General features: G+C 37.2%; 4 protein-coding genes across 4 annotated transcripts; 3 read left to right on the top strand and 1 right to left on the bottom strand.

Moving 5' to 3' along the window:
- Positions 1 to 4587: 4587 nt before the first annotated feature.
- Positions 4588 to 8321, top strand: LOC21390343 (probable methyltransferase PMT23). Its single transcript, XM_010089221.2, has 8 exons — positions 4588 to 5221; positions 5390 to 5539; positions 6146 to 6416; positions 6519 to 6629; positions 6729 to 6900; positions 7065 to 7319; positions 7465 to 7659; positions 7838 to 8321. Exons 1-8 carry the CDS (start codon positions 4736 to 4738, stop codon positions 8031 to 8033), a joined length of 1836 nt encoding a protein of 611 aa, XP_010087523.1. The 5' UTR covers positions 4588 to 4735; the 3' UTR covers positions 8034 to 8321.
- Positions 8322 to 8407: 86 nt separating this feature from the next.
- Positions 8408 to 12168, bottom strand: LOC21390342 (ankyrin repeat, PH and SEC7 domain containing protein secG). Its single transcript, XM_010089220.2, has 4 exons — positions 12117 to 12168; positions 11256 to 11311; positions 9415 to 10428; positions 8408 to 8914 (listed from the first exon to the last, which is right to left on the bottom strand). Exons 1-4 carry the CDS (start codon positions 12166 to 12168, stop codon positions 8504 to 8506), a joined length of 1533 nt encoding a protein of 510 aa, XP_010087522.2. The 3' UTR covers positions 8408 to 8503.
- A 66-nt stretch (positions 12169 to 12234) lies between these two features.
- On the top strand, positions 12235 to 16916 carry LOC21390340 (sister chromatid cohesion 1 protein 1). The gene is made up of 19 exons (XM_024165653.1): positions 12235 to 12287; positions 12441 to 12509; positions 12599 to 12657; positions 12766 to 12810; positions 12930 to 12949; positions 13123 to 13199; positions 13352 to 13469; positions 13927 to 14002; positions 14119 to 14197; positions 14284 to 14417; positions 14524 to 14642; positions 15257 to 15425; positions 15503 to 15585; positions 15668 to 15827; positions 15944 to 16026; positions 16204 to 16363; positions 16446 to 16530; positions 16610 to 16722; positions 16834 to 16916. The coding sequence occupies exons 1-19, from the start codon at positions 12235 to 12237 to the stop codon at positions 16914 to 16916; spliced, it is 1785 nt and encodes a 594-aa protein (XP_024021421.1).
- Positions 16917 to 18703: 1787 nt separating this feature from the next.
- Positions 18704 to 19438, top strand: LOC21390339 (uncharacterized protein At3g28850). Its single transcript, XM_010089217.1, has one exon. It carries the CDS (start codon positions 18704 to 18706, stop codon positions 19436 to 19438), a length of 735 nt encoding a protein of 244 aa, XP_010087519.1.
- Positions 19439 to 19905: the final 467 nt, after the last annotated feature.

The following is a 19905-nucleotide window of genomic DNA, read 5'->3' as shown; positions in this document are numbered from 1 at the left end:
ATTGTTTATTCAACTTTGATCACTAGGGTGTATTTTATTAGTATTGATGTTTTATATGGTTATTGTATCGCTTCTATATGGTAAAAAATATTCTGACTCCTGATTATGGCGATCTTTACACTTTGGAAGTGCCATCTCTGCCACTACAAATTAATGAAGGATTAGACCCGAGGTTAGAGGAGTTTATGTTGGGTGACGCTGATGAAGTACCCAAAAACACGTGCCTCATTCAGTTCGCCGATTCGAGTTTTTAATTCGAGCTGAGATGTGATTTTATGTGAGACCTTTTAACTGTAGTAAAAAAATTAGATGTGACTGTTTTTTAGAGCTTTTAACTATAGCAAAACTAGAATTAAAAACTCGAATCGGTAAAAACTCGAATCAATCCGAGCTTATTCTTGAACCTGTTATAGTGATAGGGACCCATGTCGAGGCTGTGATTGAGACTGAAGTTCTACGCGAGAATATTGATCAAGTGGCCGAGCATGATGTTGTTATTGAGGCCGAGGGTGAAGATGTTGGTAGCAATGAGAATGAAGAGGAGTTGAATGACTTCACACGGCTAGTGAGTCTGACGAAGAGGGTGAGCCACAACCAAAATTAAGGAGAAGACGAAGACAAGAATATAATCCTGAAGTAGACTCTCATGACCTTAAGTTTCGCGTTGGCTTAGTATATAGATGCGAAAATCAACACTTCTTTGGACAGCACTTTCTGTTTTTGTTATGTGCTGCCATCTTATTTTGGTGATGTGCTGCGCTTAGGGTAGATTATTGCACATATAGGCTGCACATGTTTTCTTTTGGTTAGCTGCATATAAAGTGCGTAGGAAATAGCACAGTGACGGTGTGGTAAATTTATTGTTTTTAGCGGCCCCTTTTGATGTTAAACAGGTACATATGAATGAAATCTAGAAGCTCTTATAGATTTGATGTGGTTTTTTAATCGAGTTTTTGGACCGTTTAGTTCGCTGATTCGAATTTTTAATTCGAGTTTTGATGTGATCTTATGTGAGAGTTTTTTATTGTAATAAAAAAGTTAGATATGACCGTTTCTGAGAGCTTTTTACTGTAGTAAAACTCAAATTCTAAACTCGAATCGGTGAAATGAACGAAAGTCTTAATAAATATTATCATTGTTATCATTTTTTTCGGCTCATTGTCGTCATTTGTTAAAAAAGGTTCCATTATGTTGTTATCATTGTTTGTTAAACAGGTTTCATATTAGAGCAAAAAGAGAAAAAGATATATATATATATATATATATATATATCCAAATGCTTATTCAAGCAGGTTCCAACAGCCAAATGCTTATCAATACATCAACCAGACATTTAAAAAAAAAAAAAAAAAACCTTACAAAGTTGGTCTAAAACAAGATTCTGATTAGCATTTAAAACTATACATTACAAAACAACTAAACTCTAATTTTGTCAATACATGACTTTTTCCTCTTACAATACATGATCTGCAGCAAAATAAATTTTTTCCTCACACTAATGCTATGTTTGATAGGAAGAAAAGAAAATATGATAGAAAGAAAATATGAAAGTGATGAAAAATAGCAATGATAGAAAGGAAATTAATTTTCTTTTATGTTATTTGGTATGAGAAGATGGAAAGAAAATGAGATTACTTTCACTTGTTTGGGTATTGGAAGTTAAATTGGGAGGAAAGAAAAAATCTTATTCGTAAATTACTTTTATACCCTTAAATTTTTTGCTTGGATGTTGATGAAAAAAAGGATAATTTAGTAACTTTGCTCACTTTAATGAGTTGTCCCCATTTTTTATCCTATTTTCTGCCCAAAAAAAAAATAATGGGGTCCACATGTATTATTTTTCACTTTATTTTCTCTTCCTTTCTCTTTTCTCTCCTACCAAACAACCTACATTTTCATTTTTCCTCCTAAAATCCCTCCACTTTCTTCCTTCCTTATACTTTTCTTTCCTACCAAACATACTCTAAAGAAGAAAAACAAAAACGTGCATATTCAGGACACATAAACCCATCAAACTAAGCTGTTCAATATTCATATTCGTAGGATTTGCTCTCACTTAGAACATAACAAACCAACATTACATAAATGCAAAAAAATATCCACTTCCAGGATGTGCTCTCTCTTGAATTCAGTGCCATTGCCATAGCTTTCAACTGATCTTCCAAAAACTTTTCTCTCCCGCGGTGAATCTGTTCAATTTCCTCTAATTGAGCCTCTAAATCATTGATGTTTTCAGCAGCTTAGGTATAATAATCTTTGATCTTCGACACATAGGAGGGTCTTTCCATACAAAATAATCACAAGGAACACACCCTTCCCGCTGGACCAGATTAGAGAAGAAATTACTTTAAAAAAATACTGAAATTCCCAAATTTGAACAGGTATAACAACCAAAACAAAACTTACCCCATATAATTGGTATCTAAAGAACCTATGCCCAGGATTCAAGTCCCTCCACGCAGTTAACACCTTGGTTGGCTTCGGATTCTCACAGGAGCAAGAGGGGGTTTTTTCCATCGCGATTCCAACCTCTAATTTGCAGCCCCAATTGGTAAGTTTCAAGATCAAAACAAAAAAAAAAAAAAAAAAAAAAAAAAAAAAAAGAAAAAAAAACCATAGCTTCAATGACTACATAATACCCAAATTTCCTCAAAACTCAATCGGCTATTTAGAACTTATTCGGTTGTATTTTTGAGTTACGTGATTTGAGTGTAGATTTTAAGTTGAATTTGAGTTATAATTTAAGTTGAAATTATAATGCATAGAAAAAAATTGGGTGAGGTTTTATTTGTCTCTTTGTTATGAACGCATAAAAAAAATTATCTCAATCAGAATTAAAACGAAAAAGTTATGATGTTTTTAAGAATATAAAAAATATTATTCATTAACTTGAATTTTAGTTAACTTGAGTTGAAGAGAAATTTGAACTCAAATTTTAGTCACAAACTCGAGTTAAAACTCAAGTTGAAACTTAAATTTTACAAATGAACATGAACTTAAATAAAGTTGTAACTTGAGTTCAATTTTTTTTTTTGAGTTTTATTCTAAAAGAACAAGCCCTTAGATTTATGAAAATCCCCGTTTTTGTCACGTGCCAATTTCCATAATAAAACTGATAAAATGTGACAGAAATGACCTAATTGCACATGATTAAAGACGTTAGGAGGTGTTTTTTCAAAATTAAAAGAATTGAGACCAAATTGCTACCAACTAAAAAGATTATGGATCATACTCTAGTTTCAAAGAAAGACTATGTTGTAATATTTTTTAGCCTCATAAGAAAATTTTCTAGTGTAAGTATCTCTTTCAGTACTGCATGTTTTTAAATGTTAAATTTGATTAAAATTATTTCAAATAAAGAAAATACAAAACCACTATAACATATTAATTAAAAATATAACTCTATCGATTCATTTATTTATTTTTTAATTTTTAAATCGTACTTATAATTCTCCCCCAATAAAAAAAGGGTAAGAGTGCAAAAAAAAAAAAAAAAAAGAAGTAAGATAGCCTCATAAAAAAATTTTCTAGTGTAAGTATCTCTTTCAGTACTGCATGTTTTTAAATGTTAAATTTGATTAAAATTATTTCAAACAAAAAAAATACAAAACCACTATAACATATTAATTAAAAATATAACTCTATCGATTCATTTATTTATTTTTTAATTTTTACATCGTACTTATAATTCCCCCCCAAAAAAAAAAGGGTAAGAGTGCAAAAAAAAAAAAAAAAGAAGTAAGACAGCCTCCCCCACTCTCTTTCCTTTTTCATCTTTTGTTTTTTTTTTTTTTTTCATTTTTAAGTTTCAGAAAGGGAAAAGCAGCATACTAAAAAGTGCGTTTGATTGTAGTAAAAAAATGATAATGATAACGAGAATGAGAATGATAATGGTAAGAGAATGATAATGATAATGGTAATAGAATGAAAAAAAGTTGATTAATTTGTTTAGTTGTAATTTTAAAAATACTATAAAATGGAACATGAATATTTTTATGTTGATAAAATTACCCTTATATTATATATAACACTAATATTTTATATATCAATATAATTAATATAATATATGTAGTTACAAAATAATATATTATTATTATTATATTTAATATAATACAATAAAACTATTATTATATAACATTACGATATAGAATATAATAATATTATTAAAATGATTAATATAATTATAATATTATAAAACATATGACAAAATTATATAAGAAATAATAATGTTTTATAATATAATTAAAAATTATTTTTAATATATATTAATATATATTATATAATAATTATATAATATAATATAATTATATTATAATATTAATAAATAATTATGAAAAAAATGAAAAAAAAAAGATTTTAAAATGATTATTCTTCTTATGTGATAAAAAACTGATTATTCACTTAAAATAAATAAATATCTATTTTTTTAATGACTATTCTTTTTTTATAAATTTAAAAACATAAAATTTAAATTCTATTATATTATATTCATTTTCTTTTCACTCAACCAAACCCAACCCACTGAGTAATTTCTCCACTTTTAAATACTTTGCACAGACAACGACATTTCGAAAGCTGCGTAAAAAATACCGCGTATTTACCTACCTCTCTCCCTCTCTCTCTCTCTCTCTCTCTCTCTCATCAATCCCGATCTCATCACCACCAAACCCCCTCAGCTGATTCCGCTCAGACGTCCTTTTCTCCCCCGATTCATGGTAACCTTTCCAAGCAAATAATGGCAATCTCAGTCCACGCACTCTTCAAAGAACGCAAATACCCCTTTGTCTTCGCCCTCACCGTCCTCCTCTTCTCCGTCCTAATCCTCCTCTTCACCAGCACCTCCCAATATCCTCACTTTCTCTACTCCAACATCCAAACGCCACAACAACCTCTCCCTCTCTCTTCCCCTGCCGCATCCAAACAGCTCCCTAATCTGGCGCCGGAGCTCGCGCCTCCGCCGGAGAAGAGCCACGAAAACGACGCCGTTTCGGCTGACAATGGGACCTCCGTTGATGAGGGATTTGGGTGGGACCTCTGTGAGGGCCCAATGGGGGTCGATTACATTCCGTGCTTGGACAATCTGCTGGCGATCAAGGCCTTGTCTTCGCGGAGGCACATGGAGCATCGCGAGCGGCATTGCCCCGCGCCGAGCCCGAGGTGTTTGGTGCCGCTCCCGACCGGGTATAAGGCTCCGGTTCCGTGGCCGAAGAGCCGGGACATGGTGAGATTGATACTTCGGTAAGGTTTGAAAAACAGATTTTGTTTGGAAAAAATGAATTAATCGAAAAACGAAAATTTCAATTTCAAGGATGTTTAGGGATTTTGGACCGTTTTGATGTCTGAATTACGTTGAAATGGTAATTTCTTTTGTTCTGTGTTCCTTTTACAGGTTTGGTATGACAATGTTCCCCATCCAAAGCTTGTTGACTACAAAAAGAATCAGAATTGGGTTCGTCAGTCTGGGGATTATTTTGTTTTTCCTGGTGGCGGAACTCAGTTCAAGGAGGGAGTTGGTAACTATATAAAGTTCGTAGAAAAGGTAAAGAATTATCTTGTTTTTTGCCTCAAAGTAGAATTTTGAACGGTCATAGCTAAAGCTTTTGTCTGTCTATGGATGTTCTCTGCCTTTGGTATCTATTAGACTCTTCACTGTGCTTATTATAGTCCTGTTTCTAGTTCACATTTTTGGGAAAGTTGTATGTCATATAAGGTGGAGTATTGTGGTGTTTTTTCAGCCTAAAAACATAATTCTGATTGGAGTTAGCTAATGCATTTGTCTTTGTGTATATTTACTTTTTGTGCATATGTTACTCTGTTCAACGTGCTAAATATATGGCTAGTTTTAGTAATTACATAATTCACATTCATGTTTTTGGGAAGTTTCCAATGTATGGCTTTTCCTGGTGGATTTCTACCAGTAAGAATTCCTATAATTGACAATTGTTATAGTTGCTAAGAGATTTGACTGTAGTAGCTACTATTTAGGAGACACGTGTGTATTTGTTTTCTTTTCTGGCATTTACTTGAGGTTGATTGCTAAGCAAAAGTTGTCACAGTCGGCTAACGTATCGATTTTGCTGGCGGAGGCTGGTGCATTTGGTGGTACATTTCTTTTGGTAATTGTGACATTTTTGCTGTACTTCAGACTTTGCCAGCCAATAGATGGGGAAAGAATATCAGGGTTGTTTTAGATGTCGGCTGTGGTGTTGCTAGCTTTGGCGGCTCTTTGCTGGACAAAAATGTTCTTACCATGTCATTTGCCCCGAAGGATGAGCATGAAGCTCAGATACAATTTGCTCTAGAACGAGGAATTCCTGCGACTCTCTCAGTAATTGGAACTCAAAAGTTGACATTTCCAGACAATGCTTATGATTTGATTCATTGTGCACGATGCAGGGTTCACTGGGATGCAGATGGTACTCGTTATTTAGCTAGTTACAGTTTTTAGTGTGGAATCTGATGCTATCTTATATATCTACTTCTGTCTTAATTTGATGATTTTGATTGAAAATTATAAGGTGGAAAACCATTGTTGGAGCTCAATAGGGTTCTTAGGCCTGGTGGTTTTTTCGTGTGGTCTGCCACACCGGTGTATCGCAAAGATGAAATACATCGCAATAAATGGAAATGTTCGTATTTTAAGCCTATCACTTACTGATCTGAAACTATAAATGTCATTAGAAGATTGAGCCCGAAATATGTTGCATATGTACTTGTTTTTCTTGCAGCTATGGTGAATCTGACAGAATCATTGTGCTGGAAGGATGTTTCTAGGACTGTTGATTCCAATGGAATTGGGCTTGTTATATTTCAGAAGCCTGACTCGTATTCATGCTATGAGAAACGCAAAAAAAACTATCCACCTATGTGTGACGATAAAAGTAGGAAGAACAATTCATGGTAATATTCCATACTCATGATCATATTAAATTTTAGGAGAGAGGATGGGATGATTATGGGCTTTATTTCAATTCTGGAGTTGGGTTGGCCAGACTTTATATGAAATCAAAGTTGGATGAAAATTGAACACGTCATTTATGTTTTCTTTCTACACTGTTTGATAGGTATGTGCCTCTCAGTAGTTGTCTTACCCAACTTCCAGTTGATAGCATGGGTAACGTGTACAGCTGGCCCACTCCTTGGCCCAAGAGGCTCAAGAGTAACCCTGTAAGCTTATCAAATGAGCAAAATGCTATCGAGAAGTTCTACGAGGACACCAAGCATTGGTCTACACTTGTGTCAGATGTTTATCTGCAAGGTCTTTCTATAAAATGGTCGAGCGTGAGGAATGTCATGGACATGAATGCAGGCTATGGAGGGTAAGCCTATGTAGTTGGTTAGCAATTTATATAACAAATTTCCCATGTTTTTGTCTTCCCTTTTTTCTTTCTTGTGCTTTCTTCGATCTTTAATATGCAAATAAATGAACGGATCTATAGACTGATTGTGGATTTTCTTTCCTAGATTTGCTGCAGCACTTATTGATCAGCCTCTATGGGTAATGAATGTTGTCCCCATTGACATGCCAGATACTCTGTCTGTTATATTTGACAGAGGGTTAATTGGAGTATACCATGACTGGTGCGAGTCTTTTAATACATATCCTCGAACATTCGATCTACTACATTCCAGCTTTCTCCTTGGAAACCTTTCACAAAGGTATACTATGTCTTTCACCTTCCCTACCCTTGAAACCTATTCCTGTTTGTTGACTCCTACATCATTTGGATTATGGGCGTAATTATTGTTTTTCGTATCTGGGTTTATTTTTTTATTTTTTATTTTATCTGGTTCACAATGGTTATGGTAAGCTGAAATTTGCAATTTCCTTTGTCAGATGCGACCTTGTAGAAATTGCCACGGAGATAGACCGCATTTTAAGGCCAGGTGGATATCTACTGGTTCAGGACACAATGGACAAGATTAACAAGCTTAGGCCAATCTTGGAATCACTTCATTGGTCTCTAACCCTCCATCAAGATCAGTTTCTTGTTGGCAAGAAGGGTTTCTGGCGTCCAACAAAACAAGTTTAATTGGCATTGCTGGTCTTTTGCACCATAAAATCTTCATTGGTTGCCCATTAATATGGCCTATTATCAAGTGTAAGGAACAGATGAGAGAAGGGTTTACACGCTCGAAAGTGATATACCCTAAAGATACAAAGATCTTACATTGTACTAGTACAAACGTTGATGACCAATCATAATTTATTTTACATTGCACTGTACAATCTTAATTGGTTGCCCACCGATATGGCCCCGTATTCGTTTTCACTATCTTAAGTGATATACCCTATAGATACTAAAATTTTACATTGCACCAGTACTAAAAAATTGATGACCAATTTGGCTGTTTTTTCCCCTCCGGTCATGTTGTTTAACTAATCGTACTCATTCTTTCTTGCTAGTATTTGCTTTTTGCAATGATTTGGCAATAACGAGCTAAAAACAAATTCCAAAATAATTATGTCAAGATTCTATACAAGCCATACCGTAGATTTCAATTACAATGACGAAGAAGCTCCCTTAGTAATGAGGAACTCTGCAATATCATGGTGTCCCATGGCTGTGGCCATGTATAGAGGCGTAGCACTCCTATTGTTCTTTATATTTATATTAGCTCCTTTAATGACCAAGGCAACTACGGTGTCCAAGCTTCCACCAACCACGGCCAAATGCAGTGGTGAGTGCCCTTCATTGTCCGGGGATTCCAAGTCCAATCCAAATTCAATAAGCATCAGAACTACGTCCTTGTGGCCTTTCATGGCAGCTGCGTGAAGAGCAGTCAGGCCATATTGGTCACGATGGCTTATGGTTGCACCAGTCTTCAATAGTGATTCAAGATGCCTTGAGTCGCCGCGTCTCGCTGCCATCAGCACTGCCTCTCCCCTCTCTAGAATTTCCACCACTTTACTCTGCATTTTCATGCACAATGCCTTGGTTAGTCTGGCAAGTTAACAATCTTTTGATGTTCAATTATGTTAAGCCAGAAACAAAAATGTCAAGAAGACTGTAATTTGTAAAGATAACATGCCGTGTATTTATTATTTGATTTCATATATGAAATTAAGAGCCTAAAAAAACGTAACAAACAAAAACGAGTTTCTAATCTATGCAACAAAATTTTTAGAAATCTAAACAGTAACTTTTAAGCGTCCGAATTTTTATGCCACAAATTTTTTAGGTCCTTTTCTTTTTTTTAAAGCACTTCATTTGTAAACGTTCATGTGACTAATGAGAAAATTTATCATTTTATGTCTATTTATTCACTTGCAATAATTTATGTCTCTATGAGACCATTTATCTCATTCTCCTACGTTGGACGATCGTAATCCTGCACGGACGTGTCATTATTTGCGCCTCTATATGCAATAACATTGCCCTATAGACACAAGTCTTGTATATATCTACTTACGTGCCCTTTATCACGTGCAACATCAATTGGCAATCGTCCACGATCATTAGGATTTGTGGGGTCCGCACCCATCTCCATCAGCATCTCCACCATCGGACGGTCCCCGTTCGCCGCCGCTCTATGCAAAGCCGTGCGACCGTCGCGGCTCCTAGCGTCCTTGTCCGCACCCGATTCCACTAGCACCCGCGCGCACCTTATATTCCCCTTCTCTGCAGCCACATGCAGAGGAGTCTTCCCCTCCCTATCCCCGCGATCCAACGACCCACATCCCCTCATCGTCCTCACGAGCTCCACAACCTCATCCGTCCGATCAAGCGCCGCCGCCGCGTGTAGCGCGTCCCATCCCCTACTCGCCCTCGCGTCGTCTGGCTCGACGCGCGCCCCAATCTTCAGCCCGGATTCCAGAAGCAAGTTCAGCATGCTCTCCGGGTCGGCCAACTCGGTGGCGACTCGGAGGAGCGACTCCGATTCCGTCGGCGGCAACTGGGAGAGAATAGACTTTTGCCGTTTGATTATGTTCCTGGCGGCGTCGTAGTCGCCGCGGCCGACGGCGTGGCGGAGGAGAAATGGGCCGACGAAGGCGACCTTGAGCTTGTGGTCTTGGGTCGGCGGCGCATTGGCGGACCGGGAGGCGAACCAGGAGGTTACAGTGACGGACTCGGGGTGGTGGGCCGGGCCGGGAGTGGAGGGGAATTGGGCCGTCTTGATGAGGAAGCGGTCGGAGGGGGAGCGTGGGTAGGCCTGGGGAAGTTGGGCCTGGGGCTTGAGGATGATTTGGAAGGTGCCGTAGGATAAGGGAGGTATCAGTCCGCTGGGAGGGTTGACCATGAACTTGTGGGGTGAAGAGGTTTGGACTTTGAAGGCTACAGGGGAGGTGGCGCACAGAGACCTCAGGCGCACGTTAGCGCGGCATTTGCAGTTGAGAGCGAAGTCTATGCGCACCTCTTGGTCTGAGACTTCCACCAAGCTTTCCATTGAGAGAGAGAGAGAGAGAGAGAGTATGGAGTTGAGAGACTAATATGTGGTTTTGCTTGGGAAACTCACGTGAATGTACTGGTCCCAAACGGAAGAACTTGACAAGCTGGTGTTGGGGAAGAGACAAACAGCTGGTTTTTTTTTCTTTTTCTAAAATTAAATTAAATGTAGTTGGTGGATGTTATATGTTACTGTTTTTTTATATGGAATTAGACGTGTTTTCAGCCACTTAAGTATGAACATATAATTTTGGGACAGATGATTTGAGAGGTTAGTTAGATGTTATGCTCATACTTCGTGTTGAATCTCAAATATGGCGTTGCATTTATTTGGACTTCCATTTCTCTTGATGTTTTGCAATGTCCTTAGTTAACGTGCACATACGAGCTTAAAATTTCGTTAGAGCTAAATCATAATAAAAGATGTTAGCCATTTTATTCTCAGATAAACAATAACATTTTTCAAACTATGAAGAACTACGTTTTGTTTTTGTTTTTTTTGTTTTTTTTCCGGGACCAAGTGCGTCAAAGATTTATTTTTCAAAATGAAGTACTTATTATCAGTTTTTGTGTTTTGCGCGAGGACTAATTACTAGTTCTAAATTCATTATGCTACTCTACATAAAGTTAGCAGAAAGGCCACAAAAAATCCAGTAATGACACCCTACACTTGAGATTTAAAACTCCTTATAAAATCGTCTATTTTATCGCGATCGATCACAAAAAGATAACTTTACCCTCCAACTTAGTAGTATTAGAACTAAAGAAAATACACCATAAAATAAGTAAATAAATGAAACCACTAATTAGCTCTCATGATTTCAGAGAAACATATCGAATCAATACTACTATACACAAAACTCCAACCCAAGTTAATACTGCCTTCTTGTCTTCTTTTACGACCATTCTATATTTCTGTTTGACTGCAAAGACAATCCAGTTCGTCTTCAAAAATGGGCTTAGACACTCGCCAAATATCCATCCATTAGAGCTTACGATGTGGATATTGATAAGTTTCCGTCATTGGTGTGTCTAAATCTGCTTTTAGTTACATGTTTTGTCATTAAATTGATGATTTCGCGCTAGCTATATTTGATTACTCGCTGATGTTTTACTTTCTTTGACTGAATGAGTGAGATTTGGAAGCTAATTTAACCAATTGCACATAAAATACATTTTCTAATTTCTCTTTTAAAATTATGTAATTGTATCTTATCTTGTTGCCCTTCTTTTAAAATCCTTTTTAATGTGTTTGAAAAACTTTATTAAAACGTCAAATTTGTCATTTGCTAAAGAGAGACCGTTGAATTCGTCATTCTCAATGGCGTTTGATATTCAAAAAAATTAAAATGTTGGGAGTGATTTACAATAACCTTATATATAATCGTGTAATTTTACAATTTCTCTAAGATTCAAGGACTAAACACGAATTATTTTTCGTTCGTTTATGAAGGTTACACAGCTCTGAGAGAGGGGAGGATGAAAATTTTTAGTGATTCTGTGGGCCCTAGTAGTATCAAGAGAACCTGTTATAACAGCAAGTGCTAATATCCACCACTGTCACAAACACCCACCAATTATCCTCCCCATACACTCCACGTGTCACCCAATTACTACGCCTTTCAAGGAGAAAAACCGTACGTCACATGTAACTTTATGCTTACACCTTCCGTCCCTCACGAAGCTCATGTTAATGGCGCGCAGTGTTGAAACTCGAGAGCGACTCACAACAAAGCGCACTCGTAGCTCCTTCTGTTCTGTTGCTCTTCTTCACCGCCATTAAATCTCTTAACCATTCTTTCCTCGTCTTTCTGTAATCTCCTTTGTCACTCTCACCGGCGACGAAATGTTCTACTCTCGCCAGCTTCTCGCTCGCAAAGCTCCTCTTGGCCAAATCTGGTAATCGAATTCCAACTCCGTTTAGCTCCTGTACGATTTCCATAGCATAGTGTTTGTTTGCTGTGAATTTCATCCGAGAAAATTTCTTTTGAATTTACGTTATGAATCTAACTCTGTTGTATGATGAATCTCTGCTCGAATTCAACAATGTAGGAGAGCCGCGACGACGCACATGAAGATTAATCGGAGGAAGCTCAACAAGCTTGACATTATCAAGATCTGGTGAGCTTCACAGTTTTCAGGAGCTCAAATTCACACTGGAACTTGCTTAAACTAATTAAACGTTCTGTTTTGGAATTTTCTTTTTACAGTGAGGAGATACTGAATCCGTCGGTTCCTATGGCTCTGAGGCTATCTGGAATTCTCATGGGTAATTAGATTTGGTTCCTGAGTTTTCTTAAGTAATCTCAGTTTGTTAAGTTTCCGATCAGGCAATTACAGAAACCGTTTCTTTGTGTTCTTCAAATCGCTTTTTCAGGTGGAGTAGTGATCGTCTACGAACAAAAAGTTAAGCTGCTACACGGTAACTAGGAAATTCCTTTCTTCTATTAGGTTTGATTTTGAAATCGAGTTTGAATTGTCAATTTCTTAAGCTAAATTCTGACGAACTTCTTGAATTGTATACTCTGCATTTCCCGCCAGATGATGTGAATCGCTTTCTGGTAATTTGTTCAACTTCTGAAAAATTATTTTATTTTATTTATTTATTGTAATTGTAATTATTTTAAGTTAGTGAATCGCTTTCTGGTAATTTGTTCAACTTCTGAAAAATTATTTTATTTATTGTAATTGTAATTATTTTAAGTTATATTTGAATTTTGGTATTGATTCTCAGATTGAAATCAACAATGCATGGAAAGTGAAAGCTTCTCCAGACTCTACTCTGCTCCCCAGAGGAAAATCCCAGGCTAAGTCAGACTCATTTTAGAAACAATAGTGTTTTTAACATTTTCTTTTCGCATTAATTGAGTTTAAGTCTGAAGAGCTATCTATCTTTTTGGTGGCGAAATTTCTATGTTGAGAATTTGGTATCTGAATTCCGAGTGTATCATAATGTTTTGCAGGAAAGAAGCTGTGACTTTACCTGATAACCAAGATGTTGATTTTGGAGACACTGAGCAGTCCCTTAATTATTCCAACACCGCTGCCATGGGGTTCCAAGAAACGAACTACTTTGCTATGGTAATAAAATTGAACACCAGTCTAAAGTAAACAACCCACACTAGGAAATTACTCGATAAATCAATTGTGGCAATAATATTAGAAGGTGTTTGATAGAAAGATGCTTCAATGCATCAGCCCTGGCATGGATCAGTCCATACTCACAGTTTTGCTTTGTTTTGTCCTTTTGTTTTCCATAATTTCAAAGACAGTTTTGTTGGCATGGCACATATAATTCCGACTTCTATGTATAACAACTTATTATTAAGTTCAGTCTTGGTCTTGATGGTCCGGTTAAGTCATTTCTTGCGGTTTAAGCTAATGGACAATCTAAGAGCAAGATAAGTCGCTCAAAGTTAGATAGCTAGCCTGGCAACATGATTTACTATGGTGCAGCGCAAAAAACAAATGCCTTGAACGAATAATATCCGATTCCTTCATGTGCATTGCAATTTTATGCATATGCCTCCGTTTGCAGCGACTTGACAGTATAGATGAAGCCTTTATTAATGGCGACGCAAGGGACGGAGATCGATCAGAACACTTCCACCAAGGTTCTCGTTTGTTCATTAATCTTCCTCCTTAATTGGTGGTTTCCATTTATGTAAACTAGAAATCACGTTGCTTCCATCCGCTAACTTATGTCTATATTTTTTTTTAATTACTTCAGCTAAACCCGAAGATATAACGTTATGTGAACCCTTTGATCCGTATCAGGCTAATGCTACTATGTATAATCATTATGAAAGGTGATCGCCTAATCAAGATGGATTATGAAAACAGCTCTTTTTTCTTTTGCTTTTAACTTGTAAATGTAACCTATATTCGTTTGCAGATTTGATGTTGAAGGTGATGATGCTATGCAGTTCAACTTCACATCAGGAGAGCCTACACATATCCCCAGCACTTATATACCCTCTCCACCTCCTCAACCAGAGCCTCAAAGAGGCGGTGATGATCAGGCCTCAAGTCTTTTTATTTATTTTATTACTTGCCTATATATATATATATTCCCTAACCCCCGCCCCCCCCCTCTCAGTTCGGCTTATTTTGTTATAATGTCAATTACATGAAGCCAACTTTCTTGTCAGTAAGCTAGCTAATCTCTACACCCTCCATGCAGCCGACGAGATCCACGATGAAAATCTAGAACCCTGGGGTGATCAGAAGGATGAACGCGAGGAAGTTAGGCAAGTAAGTATTTATATGTTTGCGTGCAATCATATTCTGGGGAAAAAGGAAAATGAAAAGGGCTGTAAAATTAAGTATCCTGGAAAATGTGGATGAAGCAGGCGCTGAAAAGAAGGAAAACGAGAAGAAAACCCACTTGTTTGATGGATGATGAAAATACTTTTTTTATTCCTGCTCATGTATATCAGTCCTGGCTTCAAGATGCATCAAATACTTTACGGAGAAGAAAGGGGAAGGTGCCACCCCATCTCTAATCTCTAAGTGTATTCCATTTTCTATAGTATAGAAAAAATTCAATCACTTATAATCATGGATAAACATAAGCTTAAAACTCTATCTGTCAAATTTAAAAGCTAGAGACTGGCAGCCTTGGGGATCTCTTATACTTTTCATGGTGCTTAACAGTTTGGTTCTTTAAGCAAATATGAATCCCACCATGCATGCATTCAGCCATCACTGATTGTACTCAGGCTTACCATTAATGTATCTAAATTATGGAATATGAATTTTAAGCAAGGAACTTTGAAGATGAATATTTGAAAAAACCGTTTGTTATATCAAAATATTACTTCTATACCTCAGTAATTCTGCAATTCACATAAAGTTCCTGTTCTCAGCTGCAGCGTTCCAGTATAACATCCACTGTGAAGATAGCTAATCTCATGGAACTCCCACCAACTGTACTTATGGATAATTTATTTCATAAATATAGAGTAGTCTATTATCCTCCTCCTCTAATGGAATTGTTGAGAAAAAGCACCCTACCCCTTCGCGACTCACTTCCTGGCAAGTATTACCCGTTTAGAAGACTTTCTCCAAAAATATTTGGGAGACAATTAACTGTATTGTTTTCCTTTATGCAGGGAGGACCTCCCCACCCCCACCTCCAGAAGCATCGGAGTTTCCTCTGCTTGAACAACAAAACTATCTGAATCCAATGGATACTGTAAGACACCCAAAGAATTCTCCTTTGAATTTTCTTTTAGAAAACAATTTAGCTAATGTCTAACAAATTGCAAATTCCAAAGCATTTCGAGGATTTTCTTCGTGGATTTGGCTCCCAGTCACTGAATATGCCTGAAGGGCTGCGGTATGCTGCCAACGATATATCTACCGAACTATTGGCCTCTATGAAAGGTGGAGTTGGGGAAACTTCAACGCACTTCATGGCCACACCAAGAAATTCTGGTAGTAGCAACTTCATTCATACTTTGCTACGCTTACTTCTTCACAAAGAAGTCTTTTGAGTTAATGATGTATAATGCAAATGTTTAAAATATTGTTTGCTCCATGTGATTTTACAGGAGGTGATATAAGCTCCATCCCAAGCACAGGTTCTGGACATGGAATTTCTTCGAATAATTCAAAAGTGAATGCCGGAAGGTTAGTATATGTATTTATGCAGGTTAACAATGACTTGAAAGGAAAAGATGACAAATTGACAATCACGTTTTCTGCATTGAGGCAATACAGCGAATGTCCAGTCAAGTCTCTGTACCTCTTTTTTTTCCTTCCTGAAAGTCATCTGATTGAAGTTTTGACTGTCAACAGATCTGACAACAAGAGGCCTTATTCTCCATCTAGACAGCGCAGCGGCAACCTTAGACCTGTAGCGGAAGAGAACTCATTGCACTACATATATCCAAATTATCCTACCACAAACATAGATCCAAACTTCATCTTAGCAAGCGTAGATGAGAATAATGGCCTGACACCAGATCAAGGTGCATGACCTAACAATCCTTCTATCGTCGCTTAAACAGAAGTGTGGATTCGATTTCATTACCTTCTTTCCTCCTTTGACAGAACTACTTGTGGAGACTGGTCCTACGCAAACCCAACTGCCAGTCATCACTCAACCAGTTGACCATATAACCGACTCTATAAAAATGTATGGTTTCTGAAGCCTATTCATCCTTTTTGGTCCCCAAAAACAAACTCCCAACTTTCTTTCACTAACATGCTTAAAGGCAATTGAAGGCACACTTTGATACTCCTGGAGCCCCTCAAGTGGAGTCCCTGAACAATCTAGCCCTTGGAATGACCCGCAAAGGAGCCGCTCAGCTCTTCTTTCAAACTTGCGGTACCTATCCATTCATGATATTTTCCCTGCATAGTGCTTTCACCATCTTAACTTCAATCAATTCTTAACTAACTAGAAACTTAAGATAAATGGCAAAATGAATGTCTGCAGTTTTGGCTACTCGTGACGCTCTAAGGGTTGAACAAAAGGTGCCATACGGGCAGATTCTCATTTCTAGAGGAGAAAAAATGTGATCAAGGTGAGATAATTTTAAAAAGACGCTTAGAGTTGTATTCAGAGTTGCCTCTGTTACAGATAATATCTTATATGACGGTTATCAAACTGAAACACTGGTTTTTATAGTAGGAGTAGTTGCATAACTCGTTTGAATGGGGAATTTTAAGTAATTCTCCTTGGGTTTTGAACAAAAAGGAGATTTAAATAGTCACTTCCACTTTATTCGTCTCAACAGCCCCAATCATACCTCTAAAATTTCTTGGGCAATCAGAAGTTACTTTCCCTTAATTCTGCATGTTGCTAGCATTATTCTTATCACAGCATATATAATTTTCTACCTCTACACATGCAATATATATGTGGCAAATGAACTCTTATCTGTCAAATTTAATCGCGTGTATATTAGCTTTGCTTGAAATGATACTACTTTCTATATTATTCCAGGAAAATTATTTGAATAAATAAATCAGTAGCAAAGGTTATGCAAATTAAACTGCCAAATACTTGATATCATTCATGTTAAGCTAGGCAGGGAAGTAGATAAAATGAAGGGAATAAAGTTGGAATTGGTATCTAACATAAATGAAAAGGGTTTAACTATGAGCAAATTTCTGTGTGTGTGTGGAGAAAAATTCAGACTAAACATGTTACAAATTATCATTTATAACGGCCCAATCTTATCCAAGATACCAAATTAGAGATCCCAACTCTTTGGAAGATCTCTTGTTATGTACTTCAGCAAAATAAATAAATAAAAAAAAATAAACCTGTAGAACATGAATTAAAAGCTGCATTATGGATTTCAAAGCTTTGTAACTTCAACGAACCATAACTGGAGACGACAGGTAGAAGCCACCGGGGATTAGTTGAAAGATTTGGTGGTTACACCTTGTTTTGCACTCCTTAACAACTCACAATTCCACATGTATTAACTATTTAATAATACGATTCTGTAGATGCATGCACATGCTTTCACGGTTCTTAAATTAAATGAGGCTTTTACTTTAATTCCCAATGGCACCATATCTCTAATGTGACTCACTATCTATTTAATTGTTAAAAATCCATTTGAAGTCTCCTAATGCATATTTGGTAAGTTAGTTCCTGTGTTCCAAAATCCAAAACAAAAACGCAAAACGTACACAGATCTCACTTGTGACTGGACCTGCGGATCACACTCAAATAACTGATAAATACAATATCATTTCAGTTTCTTTTCCCTTAATCCTTGTACGTTTTTGGTATTTTCTTTTTACTTAATATAAATACTAAACTAAGTACATTACTAAACAAATGTGTTTGCCCTCATCTTACAAATATATAGTCTGTTTGGTTCACTAACTTATTTGGTTCATATATTCAAGTCAGTAAACCAAATGAGCCCGTATTTTTTTACAAACTTAAAAATTATATTGACTACTAATAAACATATGAAAAATGCAAAGAATTATAATTATCTGATCTAGTTAGATATGTTTTAGTCATTTAGACTATGTAGGTAAGTAAAATGCATAGCCAAAAAAGGCCATTGATTTTATCTTCCCCCTTTTTTTTCCCTCAAGAAAATCTTTCCTTTTTATTATCATATTTGCTTTCATAGTTTTTTATTCTTGTATTAGAACAATGACTTAACTCACCTACTTTATTAGGCTCCCTTATTTTTCTATATATTTTAATGACCCTTCTAAACAACCCTACCCAGTTTACTTATTGAAACCACCACCATCTCTGTTTCCCTCTCATCTCGCATAGTTTTCTCCTTTCCTTCTCTCTCTCTCTCTCTCTCTCTCTCTCTTCTCGGTCAATGTGGTCGCCATGGCTAATGAGATCACCAAGCAGAGCTCCAAGGCCAAAATCAAAAAATCCAACAAGCTTCTCTTGCTCATCCTTTAAGGACATTCAATCCCTCCTCCAAGAAGAACAACCCGAACCCGAATCCGATTTCGGTCTCCTAAGCCCCAGACGGGCCTCCATTTTCCACCGGGTCCGGATCTCCAACTCGATCCTCCGCCTCTGGACGGCGGCCCACAATCGAGGTCCTGCCCACCACTCCCCGACCCTCCCCGACGGCGACCAGAGGGTGGTAATATTCTACACCAGCCTCCGCGTGGTCCGCCAGACCTTCGAGGACTGCAGGGCCGTCCGATCCATCCTACGGGGGTTCCGCGTCCCGATTGACGAACGAGATGTGTCGATGGACGCGCAGTCCCTGGACGAGCTGCAGGGGATCATTGGGTGCAAGAATCTGAGCCTTCCAATGGTCTTCATCGGCGGGAGGTGCGTGGGTGGGGCCGAGGAGATCAGGCGGCTTCACGAGTGTGGGGAGCTGAAGAGGCTGATTCAAGGGCTGCCTGTGGTGGACCCCAGGGGATGCGATTGCTGTGGAGGGCTCAGATTCGTCGTGTGCGATGAGTGTGATGGGAGCCACAAGGTGTATATGGACAAGTGTGGATTTAGGACTTGCGTGGCGTGCAACGAGAACGGTCTGACTAGGTGCCCTTCTTGTTCTACCGCCCGATTTAGGCACAAACAAACGTAGGAAAGAAACACAAATTGCGCAGGGGAAAAAGGAAAATTCTTTTGTTTTTTTCTCTTTTTCTCGTTTGGATATTTATGTGGTTGCTTCTTTTCGTTTTATTTTTTTTCAAGGGTTAGTTCGGGAATTATGAAAAGTTTAATTGTTAAATGGGTTATAGTATTTAGACATCTCCTTAAAAAAAAAAAAAAAATAGTATTTAGACATCATTTAGCATTTTAGTAATCCTTTGATTCGTACTTCATTTATTTATTTATTTTTTTCTCGTAAATTTATTTATTTTATTTGGTAAATATATTTTATTTCTTAATCTCATTTTATGAGTCGGTATGATCTAACGGTAACTTCACACCCATTTGTCTTCAAGGTTCTACGATCGAGTTTTATCACGGACAAAAGACTGCGAATTGACTCTTGATTTAATAAAAAGGGGAAAAAAATCCCATTAATCCATTAAAAAATAATAATAT

This window comes from Morus notabilis, unplaced genomic scaffold, assembly GCF_000414095.1.
Source record: "Morus notabilis unplaced genomic scaffold, ASM41409v2 Scaffold2113, whole genome shotgun sequence".
NCBI lineage: Eukaryota > Viridiplantae > Streptophyta > Magnoliopsida > Rosales > Moraceae > Morus > Morus notabilis.
The sequence above is the reverse complement of the archived record's forward strand: the minus strand, read 5'-3'. Positions and strand labels throughout refer to the sequence as shown.

What these genes read in the sequence shown, in the direction of transcription:
- LOC21390339 (XM_010089217.1), top strand. Translation starts at nt 18,704, where the DNA reads ATGTGGTCGCCATGGCTAATGAGATCACCAAGCAGAGCTCCAAGGCCA.
- LOC21390343 (XM_010089221.2), top strand. Translation starts at nt 4,736, where the DNA reads ATGGCAATCTCAGTCCACGCACTCTTCAAAGAACGCAAATACCCCTTT. An exon ending in ATGAATGCAGGCTATGGAGG is followed by an intron (nt 7,320 to 7,464) that starts GTAAGCCTATGT and finishes TTTCTTTCCTAG; the next exon opens with ATTTGCTGCAGCACTTATTG. An exon ending in CTTGGAAACCTTTCACAAAG is followed by an intron (nt 7,660 to 7,837) that starts GTATACTATGTC and finishes TTCCTTTGTCAG; the next exon opens with ATGCGACCTTGTAGAAATTG.
- LOC21390340 (XM_024165653.1), top strand. Translation starts at nt 12,235, where the DNA reads ATGTTCTACTCTCGCCAGCTTCTCGCTCGCAAAGCTCCTCTTGGCCAA. An exon ending in AAACGAACTACTTTGCTATG is followed by an intron (nt 13,470 to 13,926) that starts GTAATAAAATTG and finishes CTCCGTTTGCAG; the next exon opens with CGACTTGACAGTATAGATGA. An exon ending in AAGTGAATGCCGGAAGGTTA is followed by an intron (nt 16,027 to 16,203) that starts GTATATGTATTT and finishes TCTGACAACAAG; the next exon opens with AGGCCTTATTCTCCATCTAG.
- LOC21390342 (XM_010089220.2), bottom strand. Translation starts at nt 12,168, where the DNA reads ATGGCGGTGAAGAAGAGCAACAGAACAGAAGGAGCTACGAGTGCGCTT. An exon ending in AGCTACGAGTGCGCTTTGTT is followed by an intron (nt 11,312 to 12,116) that starts GTGAGTCGCTCT and finishes TTGTCTTTGCAG; the next exon opens with TCAAACAGAAATATAGAATG. An exon ending in TTGCACGTGATAAAGGGCAC is followed by an intron (nt 8,915 to 9,414) that starts GTAAGTAGATAT and finishes ATGAAAATGCAG; the next exon opens with AGTAAAGTGGTGGAAATTCT.